The sequence below is a fragment of the Mesoplodon bidens genome (assembly GCF_964165515.1).
Source record: "Mesoplodon bidens genome assembly, chromosome: 3".
Taxonomy (NCBI): domain Eukaryota; kingdom Metazoa; phylum Chordata; class Mammalia; order Artiodactyla; family Ziphiidae; genus Mesoplodon; species Mesoplodon bidens.
Genome location: NC_138178.1, coordinates 52,594,451 through 52,608,202, shown reverse-complemented (window position 1 = coordinate 52,608,202; position 13,752 = coordinate 52,594,451). Strand labels below are relative to the sequence as shown.

The following is a 13,752-nucleotide window of genomic DNA, read 5'->3' as shown; positions in this document are numbered from 1 at the left end:
ACAGCCCTCTGCTAACACTTGTCACTCCTTCCCTCGGCTGCCTCTTGTCTAGAAGTTCTTCATAGTGGACCCCAGAGAGGACCCCCTCATGTAAACTCTCCACCTACCACTCCCTCGCACCATCACCTGCCACCAGCAGGTTGGCTAAGGTGTTCACTCCAGTGCCTTCCACGCCAGAAACCCTCTGCTGGCACCTGTCACCCCTCCAGTGCACCCTCACGTCCCTAAAGACACCTTCCTACAAGGCAAGCTGGACCCACCACACCCCTGGGGACAGCTGTCCCCCTGCTGTGGAGAGGAGCTGAGCTCCCTTCACAACTGGATCCCATCTCCCAGGCTTCCCCCCACGTTCCTGCCACAGAAGCCCCCTCCTTCCTTCCTCACCCACCCCTTCTCTTGCCCTTTTGGGTCTGCCCTCCTGGCTGGAGACAATCACACAGACACACCTAAACAGGTAAGAAAGACGGCAGGTGCAGATGGGAGGGCAGGAGATGAGCAGGGCGGAGGGATGTAGCAGGAAACTGCCCAAAAGGCTAGATGCTCTGCCCGAGCCAACCCCCTGCCTCTGACCCCTCTCTTGGTGTCCTGGGTCAGGGATCCTCTGCTGGAGGAGCAGTAAGACGGAGGCCAGCTCAGGAAGACCAGGCTGCTTGGCCACGCTCACTAGCACCATGCAGCTTGGACCCCCTCCCTTCCTCCCTCGTGCTCCTGTTCCAAGGCTTCCTACAGGGGAACTTGGCACGAGTCACTTCAACAACAAGGAAGGGCTTTCAAAGGAGGGAGAGGGCCTTCCTCGAGCTGAGAGATTTATTTCCTCATCCTGGGGAGGCCAGGGAGGCCTGGACAGTCCTGTGGGCTGCGGGAGACTGATGTCCGGCTGGGGCGTGGGGCCTCATACAGAGCAGCCTCTGTCCAGGCAGTTTCCAGGGGACGGTCCCCCTCCCACCCCTCAAGTCCTGCTGCCAAGCTTCTCAATGGTGCAGAGCTCTCTGTCCTGCGACCCAAGGGAAGGAGAAGGAAACACCAGCAAAGCATGGATGCTGCCACCGGCACCTCAAGAGGCCTGCACAGCAGCTGCCCTGAAAAATGACTCTGAGAAATAAGCCAAGCAAAACCATCAGCAATCTGCGGGAGAGTCAAGGAACTACTGGGAACGAAGGGATGTTCAGAACGGGGTGCTGTGAACCATGGAAAACTTCCAGGGAGAAGGGAGTGTTGGAGGACAGAGACAGGGAACAGTGCCTAGAATTTACTAAACATTGAACAGTGCGCCTGGCACTGTGCCAGGCTCTATGACCTGTATCGCTACATGTACTCTACACACCCCGTAGGCCAAGTGTTCTATTTCTTTATCCTCCCTTTACTGATGGGGAAGTTGAGGCTTGGCAGGGTGAAGTAGCTTAGCTGAGACCCTAGAGTCCCATGCACTACGCTATGTGATTCTCTCTACAAACAGCTGCTGACAGAGTCAGAAAACTTCCTGCCAGTTCCTGCTGTCCCACCACGGTGCCATGTGACTTCGCGGGTGCTAACCCTCCTCACTGCACTGTCTCATCTGGAAATAAAGAGGTCACAAAAGAGGAGCTGTGGGTCCTTCTTACTTACCCCCAGTACCTGGGAGCCTCTCTGAGAAGGGAGCCTGGCGGCAAAAGTGTGCAAAGGGGCTGCAGGGAGCGGCTCCCGGCACTGACTGTGACTTGGGACACCACCTGGCCAGTCTGTCCACAGGAGAGCCTACCAAGTTGACCGCCAGGGCCCTGACCTCTGTGGGACTGTCCCTCTCACGTTCTCAGTTTCTCAGGACCACAGATCACCCCCAGCTGCCTGATGTGCCCCGGCCCTGGGGAGACCCTGGGTGGGAGGGAAGACAATCAGGCCTGACCCAGCTGGCTGGTTTTTGGCTTAGTTTCCTGGTCTGTCCCTGGTCTCGGCGGGTCCCGCCTGCCCTGAGGGCCGCTCCTTACCTTCTCTGTGACCGCGCGGGCACATTCGATCAGCTCCCTTTTGGTGTAGCTGTCCGTGGGGCACACCTGGAGGGCCCCCGCCTTCTGCACCAGGAAGATGCAGCCATGGCCCAGGTCCTGCACCCGAGTGCGAATCTGGAAGCCGATCTGTGGAGGCAGGCCCGGGGTGGGGAGGGGGAAGCATGATGGCCCTGCCATCGAGGTCTTCCCTACGTGGAAAATTTCTCTTACATCCTAGGGGAGCCTGGCTGGGAAAATTCCACTGCCATTAGGAGTCTGTGTTTGGTGAACTATGGAATTTGGTTGATTTTGCTTCCTGTTTTAGAGACTGTAAAATACCCGCAGCCCCCAGTAAGCAAGCTTAATAACATTTGTTACTTTTTCTGGTGCATTTCTCTACCTATATCCTGAGCCACTAGGTAAGAATGTTAATTAGATGAACTCTGTGGGATTATTCATTCAACCAGTGTTTATTGAGCCCCTACCATGTGTCAGGGCCTCTTTGAGGCAGGTAATGCATTTAATTTCATTGATTTCTCACAAAAGCCCTAGAGGGTAATTAGAAGTTCAGAATATATAGCTTTAGTATAAAGCATATTTTAAAGTGTTCAGATTCTTGCAAAATTGCCAGGTTTACCAACCAGAATGCTCCCTTCCTCAGCTGTACCATAGAGTGAGAGTAACCATGCTGGGCCCAGGTTCCCTTTCTAGCAAGCCAGGTTGAGGTTTCCTTAAAAAGTTACATGTGACATTTCAGCGAAGTATCCTCTCTGTGTAAAAAAGATCAGGGTCTGTCCTCAAGCTACAGGGTAATTTCAAAGCAACCACAGAAGAGCATGGCCAGAAGACTTGGTCGTCAGATAACTTCAGAACACGAATTCCAGATGATCCAAAGAGGAGGAAAACATCCACTCCACCCCAAAAGGCATTCCCAGAACCCTAACTTAAAACCAGATTACTAACAATGACTACAGATCAGAACATAACCTGAAAATTCACAAAACTCACATATGCATGCTCTACCTGGAAAACCCTTGCTGAACTTCAGAAGAGAAAGGTTCAACCTCAAGAGAGGGTATGACATTGCAGCTAAGATATCCCAGGTGGAGCTGGCCTGACATGTTTCCCTGTAAATTTTGAGATCAGCATCCACGAGAGGCATGAGATGCACACCTTCCTCACGTTCTTCTCTCCCAGGGGTGCGCGAAGGTAGGGGACTAACCGTCACAAGTCTCCCATTGCCCTCTTCAGGGCTGGAGCAATTCAAATAGCTTGCGGGATGGTGCCAAGAACTACACCAGGCCTGCATCCCACACAGAGGGCAAAGTTCAGCCCCAACAGCTTCCATTCCTTACTAGGAAACAGCTTCACGCCGGCTTCGCTGAAATGTCAGATGGAGTCGTTTGGCCTGGCTCACTGTATGTGGAGTTGAGAAACCCATCATAGTTTTATTCCATATCACTTTGCCCTCTATTGCTTCTTTAAACGTTTACATTTGGCTGCAGTTAAGTTTCAGAGTATGGTAGTTTAAGATTGGTTCATCGTCCCTGTGTACATTTTTAATAAGGATTCATGGTTTGGAAGGATTTTCCGGTAATATTGCTGATTTGTTTATAGTTTTTTGTGTTTAATTTATATTTAACAGGAAGACCATGTTTATATGACTAGGTATCTGTATCATGCAAGAACATTGAAATAATAAAGATATATTTTTATAAACTGTTAAAAAAAAAAGTTACATGTTTAGAGCTGCCGGCTTAGCAGGCATGCATTCTTTTAATGACCCCTGGGTTGTGTGATTATAAAAGGTACTTTGCCTAAAAGAAGCCAAATAAGTTCCACTATGGATAAGGTGCCAGCTATCTCTGTGGTGTAGTCAATTCCACCTCCACCGCCCAAAGCTTGCATTCTTCTGGCTTTGTTTCACATCAGTTTTCATTTTGGTCTGATCAATACAGCCCAGGTAAGCAACTAAACACGGAACAAAACACCTCTAAGCTAAGTATTATTTTTAAGAATCCACAGTAGCTAGAAGCTGTGTGCTGATCCTTCCAGCATCTCTCAAGAAGAGTTACTAAAAGAGCCCAGGTTTTGTGAATGAAACCTAGGAATTCACACACCTGGGAATTTGGGCCACCTGGATGCTATCTTCCAACCTCATCCCAAGAGTCAGTTTAAGGGAAGGCGATTCCAGGTGTGAGAGGGCTGCAAATGCTCTATTATTGAAACACACACTGCTTTCAGGGAAAAAGGTTATTCCCTTAACCCTTTAAGGCCTGAAAGATGTTTAAGTCCATTTGGTAAAACGTTCTCCTGACCCAGAAAGCTGAGCTTCTGCTCTTTGGGGTGTCTTCTATTCGTACATGAGCAGGTACTACAAAAGCTTTGCAATCAGGCAGGGCTTCTTGCTGACCATCTCCACATGGAATACAACACATGCGTCATGCCAGGATCATGCAACCCAACAGCGCTGAAAACAGATCTGGACTAGTGCAGCATCAAGACCGCCACTGAGAACTGGAGAGGCTTGAATTCAGCCCACGCAGTGGCAAGGCCATTTAAGTATAACTCTTTGCTGGGCATGTTTACTGGTTTAAACACAAGGTCAAGCTGAAGCAGGGGGATGCCCCAGTGAAGTTTTAAACTCAACCAGGCTCTCAAGGCTTTTCAGACCCATACAGTGTAACCCTAAGTACTCAAGGGTCAGAGCTAATACAAAGGCAAGAGCTCTGCTGTCAAGGATGAGCACAGGTCTCTAAAGGATAAGATGCCAATGGGGAAGTCAAGTAAGGGGGAAATGGAGGAAGAAACATTCACATACTTTCAAATAAAAGAGACCTTATGAGTTCAGCCTCCCCATTTTACAGATGAAGAGACTGAGGCCCAGAGAAGTGATGTGATTAGCCCAAGATCACACAGCCAGTCCCTGGCAAAGCCAGAGGAGAATTCAAATCTTTCATCCTAAGCATGGTGCTCTATCCATTAGATCAGTGTTTCTTTTCTCTTTTTTTTTGAATTTTATTTTTTTTATACAGCAGGTTCTTATTAGTTATCTATTTTATACATACTAGTGTATATATGTCAATCCCAATCAGATCAGTGTTTTTCTGATTTGATTTTTCTCCACTTAGCAGCAGAACCCTTTCCCACCCCCCAATAAAATCGCTCATGGAACCTCAACATATAAAATGGAAGTAATTTGTTATTACTATACTCTTCCTTTATGAGTTAAAATTTATATCCTTGACCCAAAAAGTCAACAATGAGGCTCAGTGATCCAAAGACAGGGTTATGAAGGCCAGTTACAGCCTTGGCCACCAGCTCATTTCTGCATTTTGCCTTGGCTGCACAGGGTGGAGAATCCTGTTCCTTGCATAAAGCAAAAGGGAAGAGTGTTCTCACAGTTCCTCGACCACAGGAGGCAGGGCAGATGCTCCACCAGCCTGAGGCCTGCACAGAACCACCCACCAGCCTAGGGTAAGGTACGGGTGGCCCCCAGTGGGTTACCATTTTGGCCTAGAATACGTTCAAGAGCCCATGCTGCTTTTCCTAACAGTTTTTATATAAACAATTACATTATGTTTAAAAAGGGAAACTTGAGTTGAACAGACGCAGAACTTCCAGAGCACCTCGCTGGGCCGGGGGTATGAAACCACTGTGCCAGAAAAGAACGGACCTGTGCCAGGTTCTGGAAGAGCCTTCTCCGTGCACCCCTCCTGCCCCCTGCACGGAGCTGAGCCTGAGCTTTCTCTTTGCAGAACAGGGCACTAGGACAACCACAGGCCACCTAAATCACTCCCCAATCACACCAGGGGTGGGAGGGAGAAGGCACCCCACTCCTGAGCTGTCGCAAACCTGAAACCTATGGACAGATGTGATAAACAGTGGGAAGACAACCCCACCGCACTCTCATGCTCCCTCAGCCCCCTCAAAAGGCTACGCTATAAAAACACAGCCCAGCATCCTGATGCTCAGCCTCCTTCTTGGAGATGACATCATGCATGTAGCAAGGGATCCTGTAAATGCAACCGTGGAGCTGGCACGGTGGTCATCAGGGATGAAATTCCAGTTAGGAAGCCTGAGGAAGACCAGCACCAGAAAGCAAAGGGATGAAAGCAAACAAATGCAGCATTTGCAAAAGCTTTGGAGTTCTTGGTCAACCCAGGGCTTGGTCCTGGAGTCTCAGTCTGTGCCAGGTCACACAATTACCTTTTACATGCCAGTAGAACCCCCTGAGGCTTGGCTACACAAACCTCCGGCAGATGTGGCCACATGATCCTGTATGGATGCATGCAGGAGACATACAGTATTATGAAGGACTAGTTTTTTTGGGTTTTTTTTTGTTTTTTTTTTTTGCGGTACACAGGCTTCTCACTGTTGTGGCCTCTCCCATTGTGGAGCACAGGCTCCGGACGCGCAGGCTCAGCGGCCGTGGCTCACGGGCCTAGCCGCTCTGCAGCATGTGGGATCTTCTTGGACCGGGGCACGAACCCGTGTCCCCTGCATCGGCAGGTGGACTCTCAACCACTGTGCCACCAGGGAAGCCAAGGACTAGTTTTGAAATAGGCTTTACTCGCTTATTTTCACAGGCTCAGAGGGCTGAATGTAACAGGAAGGGATCGCAGGATGCCAGCCCCACCCCTGCTCTCAATCCATCACCCACCTGGGCAGCAGAAAGAACCACAGACCTTGCTTCTAGCTCTGCCCTCTCCTGGCCACCAGACTCTGGGTGAGCACACTAGCCTCATGGGGACTTGTTTTCCTCACCTGCTACACAGAACCTGCCCTGCCTGCCCACTTCCCAGGGCTGCGGACGACCAAATGGAAGGTACACGTGCAGAGTCTCAGCAAGTAGAAAGTGACACATGAATGCTCACTATTGTGAAAAGAAGCAAGGATTGTGATGCCCAACAAACCTGGGTTCGAATCCTGACTTTTCTACATATCGACCTGTTACCTTTTTATTTACTTACTTGAAACATTCACTTATTCCAAAAAGTTATTTAAAAGGGGCTTCAACACTAACTGTTGCAGCTGTGTGGTCCTGGGCAATTTCACAGAGCTCCCTGAGTCTCCTTGGTTTGCTTATCTGTGAAATGGGGAAGGATGAATGACTCTCGCCTCACACACTTGCAGTTGTGGGGCATATGGGCCAGCGCCCAGCATAGTATCTGCGCCGTATTGACTGGATGAACAGCTCGTGTATTCCTACCCTTCTCCATGGGCACACGGGTTAGCTAGGGCACTTAAGTGAAGGACCCCAGAATCAACATACTCTACGTTACTGCAATTTCATAGAACATTTTGTACTGCTGGAGGAACATCCTAGAAGGGAATGCATTTCTAAGGCTGTTTTAGATAAGGGCTTTAAAAATGCTAAGCTTCTCAAAGCAACACTAAACTTCTCAGCAAACATGACCAGCCCCCAACACCCCACCCCCTGAATGATCCAACTTCCCACCATTATTTATTATAAAGGAATGTTGCTCCAAGACATAAAACTTGGAGTTTGAAGTTGGCAACTTGAGTAAACCAAGACTTGAACCTCAAGAAAAACCCTCAATTCCCAATTCCTGCCCAAATAAAAGTAAAATGGAGAAGATTGTCTCCTGGTTTTGTGCCTTGAGGGAAATTAGAAGCCTGGCCTTCATGAAGTTCTGGCTCTCATTTCAATTGGAGGGGGTCTAAGAAACACTGATCCATCATCTGTACTGCCTAAAACTAAACAAAACGTACAGATTATTCTCAGGCTTTAAGATCAATTACATCTGAAACCAGGTCAAGTCTAATTTGCCTGGGAGAGCTTATGGAAGTTGGAAAGGCAAGAATGGATGTTATCTGACAAACCACAATTTCTCCTTAGAAAATATAGCAGGAAAAACCAGTGTGTAGAGCAGAAGCAGGGCATCGCTCTCCCACCTACAGAAAGTGTGCCTTGGAGTGGAAAGTTTTAGCTAAAAGTCTAGAGCAGGCAGCCATCTCATCTGCAGGGAGAAGCCTGTGCTTCTCACCGCAGACTCCTAACAAATGTTCCTGCCAGCTTTTAAGACGCAGTATTATAAGCGGTTATGGCAACGTGTCCTCAGAGACGGCACAGTCGTCACTAAATCTTTTCCTCGGCATTTACATTTAGAAGCCTGTGGCTCATGGTATCTACATTTTTTTCCTTCTTTTTTTCTTCTTTTTTTTAAAGAGGAAACTTGTCATAAATTGCAAAGCCGTTGGAGGGTTTTAACTTTCCTGGGGAAAAAAGTTATCACAGGGACGTTAGCAAAAGTTTGAATTTTCCATGGAAAAACGAGCAGATAAAGCTCCAGCTCGATGTGCAGAGGGCAGAGCTAGGACTTTTCCTGTCATTGTCACATTCTGGAGAAGACCAAAATGCTGACTTGGCACAGCGGACTGCAGGACCGCAGTGAAGGGGGCGGCTTTTTACTTGCCCTGGATATAAATATTTTCACATGCTGTGATGTAGGGCCCTCTTGGGTATACAAATAATTCCACAGGCTTGGGGAAAAAAAACTACATTGCTTCAGGGATCTCCTAACCTTCTCAGTTTTCCCCCAAATATCTGTCTGGCAAATGCACACAAAGAATTTTCCTTTGCAAGCCATTGGTAATTTTATATTCTTTCTGCTCCTTTTCACTCCAGGTCACACTGCTTGTGTGTCTGGAATGTAAAACACATCTCAAGATGTAACCATGAAAAGGGGAAACCTTAACGGAAACACAGCTGCTACAAGGGCAGGGCCAGTACCTAAAGTAACTTGCTATTGTGCTTCTAGCAATGCATTTTCTTTCCCGGCTGCTTTGGCTTTCTTTTGTATCTTGCTTCAGTGGTCTGGGTTGCAATTAGAAAATTGCTTGTTTCACCCAGGGGGTGGGGTAGCTCATAAGAACTCAGATGTGGAAAGGGCTCCACAGATCACTAGGTCTTCACTCAGTAAGGAGGGCAGGCAGGCAGGCCAGCGGTGAAACTAACCAAGGAAGGGGCATGTAAATTCCACCTTTAAAGATTTCTGGAGACAGAGATCCAAACCCCCCCGACAATCACAGTCTCTTTTAGTTTTCAATCCTCTCGAAAAGCCAACACTTCTTCCTTTTGTCCAATCAAACTTTCCCTTACTGTAACAGAAGTTCCCTTATGCTTGTTTCTGAAATTCAAAATTACATGTTAACCAAACGAATTATGAGTCCAGATGATCTTACTAAAAGAGGGAGTCTTAAAAAAAAAAAAAAAGATGGGCCTGTGTAAAGAAATCCACAGAATCGTATGCGGGTCTCTGATAATTTTTCTTTCCTGGTAATGACAGACTCATGGCAAATAGAATTATTCATGCTGCAGTCTAAATACTCAATCCTCCTAAAATCTCAAAATGCAGGCACTGTTAGAAACTGAAGTCATCCCATGCTGGATATATATGTATGCCAGTACATACATATGGTACTCCCATTTACATGCATTGTTATGACATACGTTAGAAAGTGATTTTGTTCTGGGTCTTCATTTCTGTAGTGCTGCTGGGAGTCTTGGTGAAGACATGCTTAGACCTGACCCCCAGGAGAAACAGCACTGAATAACTTGGGGACACTGTCCATCACCGCAAGGAGAAGGGAAGACCGGCTCCAACCTTCTGCCTTGACAGCCTGGTTCGTTTCAACATGTCATGAACAGGGTTCGCCCTCCATCAACAGCTTGCCGAACTTCACGGATGTAGTTACCTTGTTTTCCCAGGGTCCCTGCAATCCACTCCATTATTCTTTACTGCAGGCTGGGCTTTCTTTCTCTAGGGAGCCATGCAAGTAGCTCAGGCCCGGGCCCCTTCCATGTGTTAACACTGATACAGGTGTAGTCAGGCACCCCAGAGCTCTATCCACCCTGCCCGCTTTTGCCAATGGACCACTCGATTTCTCAGAGGTATTAGATATGGGACCTCTTAGTAAGTGGCCTCTGGAGTCAAACTTTTGCTGTTTTAAGACTCCTACGGGGGCAGGCATTCTGAGGTGAGTCTGTGTTGGCCATTAAGGAAAGTGAGTTTAGGGAAGGCAGGTAGGTAAGGACAAGGAGTCCACAGCGGGGATGGGGACAGGGATCTGGGCCCGTTCTTAAGAGGCTGCCAACGATATTTGGAAAAGACTTTGTTTCATGAAAGCAGGCTGGTTACACAGCCCTTTCTCAAGGGAGGGGCAGCCGAATCCCATACTTGGCTCTTCTAAGACTTCTGTCAGCCTTTGGAAAACATACAAATAATCGAGGGGGACTGCGAAGCAGGAGTAGGAAGGAAGAGGAGGATGGCAGTGTATGTTGCACCCTTGGCATCAGGCGATGGGGCTGGGGGACGGGAGAGCTGGCAGAACACTGTCAGCAGAGTCCTGAAAGCCCACCTCCCCAGATGGCCCCAGATTGTGCCAGGCGGCCTCAGGAAGGACAGAGAGCCTGGAGCATGGGATGGGGCTGCTGGGTGTGAACCTGGGGGGTTGGCAGCAAGAGGAGAGGGAACTACGCCCGTCTCTGGCTATTAGGCTGGGGTCTTCCCAGAGTGGAGCTAAGCTACAGAGAAGAGTCCCCCCGGGAGCAGGCACCAGTGTGGGTTTGCTTCTTAAAAAACAGGGACTTAAGGTGGCAGACCTCCTCTGGTTCCGCCGTGGCTGCTGCCATCTGGCCCTGGAGAGCCAGGTGCCCATAGTCACTGGTCATTTGTGAAGCCAGTCCTCCCAATTCCTCCGGGTTAGTAACCGACTTAGTCATCTGGAAAAAGAAAACAAGCAAGACACAAACACACAGGGACACACAGAGAAAAGCATGAGAACCATGTGTTAATACCACTGGGAGTCAAAGGGTCTCATTCACTTTTAGGCTTGTGGCTTGCGTGTGGGGCTGGACGTTGGTGAGGGCAGTTCAAGCGAAGCCCATGCTGCAGCCCACATGACAGGCCAGCGGCTCCCGGCCAGGTCAAGGCAACATGCTCAGGTTCAGGCCGTGCAGCGTGGAGGCCGGGCCTCAGGGTCCACTCTCTCCACCAGCCCTGCCCCGTGGGGTTACCGGGGAGCCCCCCCAGAGAAACCACAAGGGGGCCCAGCCCCGTGCAGGGTGCAGCCCTGGTCACACATTGCTCCCGGGCTGATTGGGTCTCTGGGGACTCAGGAGCAGGTCCCACACCGCCGAGAGAGGGCACAAGGACAGGATCATCAGGAAATCGTGACTGAAGAGATGGGTAAGCCTAACGTTTTGGTGGAAGAAACTCACAGAATTCAGCTCTGTAATAACATTGTGCCAAAGAATGACAACGTTTCAGCCACAGATTCAGTGAAGAGAATACTGTAGCCTAAATGGTCAAGTTCTGCCTTTTTACTCTCAAGATATTCTGTGTTTTCCTCCTATGTGATAGAAAACCTTACCTCCACTTACCCAAACTAGCTAATACCCTCACGTCTAGTTTTTCCTCCTCTGACAAAAATGCCTCTTAGAACTCACAAGGGCAGTTGTAACCCACCACCCAGAAAGGTATCCATGTCCCTCTTGGGTCCAAGGCTTCCCTCTTCCCCACCTGTTCTCTTGCTCTGGATGACGATACTTCCCTCTCTCTTTGTGGCATCTAAAGTCCTTGATTTTAAAGGACTTAAAAAAAAAAAAAAAACCTGTTAAATGACTCATATCCATTGAGGGCGGGAATGCGGGCCCGTCTAAGGCATGTTTACCAGGAAATGTCACAGGCTTTCGGGCCGAGGTGTGGGTTCCCAAGGAATGCATGCCTCACCCCGAGAGAACGAGGCTGTGCTAACAGCTGCTGCATGCGACCCTGCCACGAGGAGCACAATAACCCTGGGGGCCGCCCAGTGCGGTGGGGGGAACACTCACCCCCTCCGGGCCCTGGCCAGACAGTCCAGGAGCGGCAACGCAGCCCCAGGCTGGGCTCCTCAAGTGCATGGACACCCAGGGTCAAGACAGGCCGGCTGAGAACCTGGCCCAGGAGATATTCCAGAAACCCCTGAGGCCACTGGAGACATTTTCAACCCTGCTGTACTGCGCTCCCTGCTTGGAGAAATCAGTACCGTCGGGCTGCCGGGCTAGCTGGGACGCCCCTGAGCTCTCCTGAGTGGGGCCAGCCCGAGGCCGACTCCAGCCTTCTTCCAGTCGCTGAGGTGGACACTGTTCCTTCCTCCCTCCCCAGCCCAAGTCCTTTTCAACAACAGGGAGTCTGGCACAACCGCAGAGTTTCTAAGAATGAGCAGCAGCCGCCGCCAGGGAAGCCTTTGTGGTCCAAGCTCAACCTCTAGTGGACACATGGCTACATGACAAAACCATCCAGAGAGGTGCCTGGCCTGATGGGGCAGGGACCACGCAGTCCCTCCAGCTCAGGCTTCGGTGGTAGCATCAAAGGGGAGTCTTTCAATTTTATCCTGTGACAGCTGAGCTTTCAGAGGTTAAGAACTTTCTTACTAGGTACGTATATTAACTCTTCGTGGACACCATTTTTCTTTTTCTGTACAACTTTTTAACCTATCAAGATAGCATTCACTGTCTCTCAATGCCATTTATAGCTAAACATCCATATAATACAATTCTGATTGCATTACATTTTAGCAAAAAAAAAAAAAGTCACCTCCAAAAGTTACATGCCTTCTGTTGTCAGGAGAAAATTTTTTTTATATAACTACTGTTTCATTTTGCCTGAAAGACTGGCACTATCGTACTGTTCAGCACTGTCCAAGTATTATAACTTGATTCCATTAGACAGTCTTGGTTCTGTCCCCAAATGTCTTCTCTTGTACTGTAACTTTAATCCATAAAAACAGTTCAAGTCCTCTGTGAGATAAATAGGATTTTTTTTCTTTCTCTATAACTTGCAATTTCCTTCTCATTTCCTCCTTGATTCTAATTTTCTCTCTTTCCTTTGCTCCCCTGTCCTCATGCCCAACTCTCAGTCATTTTTAATTCCCTTTTGGAGCTTTTTCGTGAGATGAGAAGTCCAGCGGCCTGGGGCTTCTAGACCACAGGCAGCCAGAAAGACCACAGATCAGGACAAAGCTGAGGCCCAGGAGGAACTAGAAACACAGAGGACTAATCTCTCTCCAGCACAGACCCAGATTTGAAGACTCAGTGGTGTGGTGGATAAAAGGGCAACCAACAGTGGGGTGCAGGGTGAGCCCATTTTCTTCTTACCATTTCCTGAGCTGTTACCGCAATGGCTTTGGAGTATTTAACCACTGTCGTCTGATAGTCGACAAACGTCCCCTTTGGTTCTGGAGGAGTGCCTTCATCCAGCTACAGGGGAGAGGAAAAGAACCCAAAGGTCATCAGAGGCCTGTTCAAGTGTGGGCTTTATTTTTTAGAATCAGGAACTTGGGAAAATGGAGAGGCCTTCAGAGTTTCTTGGGTCCAGAGTCAACAGAACCCCCCAACTTCTGTGATAAGGACCTCATTAGAGGCATACATAAGGTACTGGGGGCACACAGGCAAGGAGAGGACCCCCAGTGTGTCTGAAGGGAGTGGCAGAGCTGTCCAGAGGAATGATGTTTCAGCCAAGTCTTACCAGGTAAGCAGTGTGCCACACACAAAAGGTGGGGAAGGAGTCCCAAGGAGAGGGAATAGCGCTCAAGCACATGGAGGTGGGTGTGAGCCAGAACGTGCAGGGAGGTCAGAATGGCAGACAAGAGCTGGGGGAGGCCGCAGAACCTCCATCATGAAGGGCCTCCCTAAGAATGGTACAGCCCATGGATGTCTCTACCCTGGAACACTCACTTCTGACCTAAGCTGGGGAAGAGGAGGAATTGGAAACATCAGGAA

General features: G+C 49.0%; 1 protein-coding gene across 5 annotated transcripts in view; it reads right to left on the bottom strand.

Annotated features, from left to right (window-relative positions):
- TLN2 (talin 2) overlaps positions 1 to 13,752 on the bottom strand; it is a 449,584-nt gene that overhangs the window by 48,419 nt on the left and 387,413 nt on the right. For 2 of the 5 annotated variants that reach the window (XM_081228039.1, XM_081228040.1), the window contains 3 exons: positions 13,129 to 13,230; positions 10,594 to 10,713; positions 1,965 to 2,111 (listed from right to left, as the gene is read on the bottom strand). In XM_081228039.1, coding sequence (XP_081084165.1) covers positions 1,965 to 2,111; positions 10,594 to 10,713; positions 13,129 to 13,230 — 369 coding nt within the window. Of the gene's footprint in view, positions 1 to 1,964; positions 2,112 to 10,593; positions 10,714 to 11,823; positions 12,118 to 13,128; positions 13,231 to 13,752 lie in introns of those variants that run through there. The other 3 variants (XM_081228043.1, XM_081228042.1, XM_081228041.1) reach the window with 3 other exon arrangements.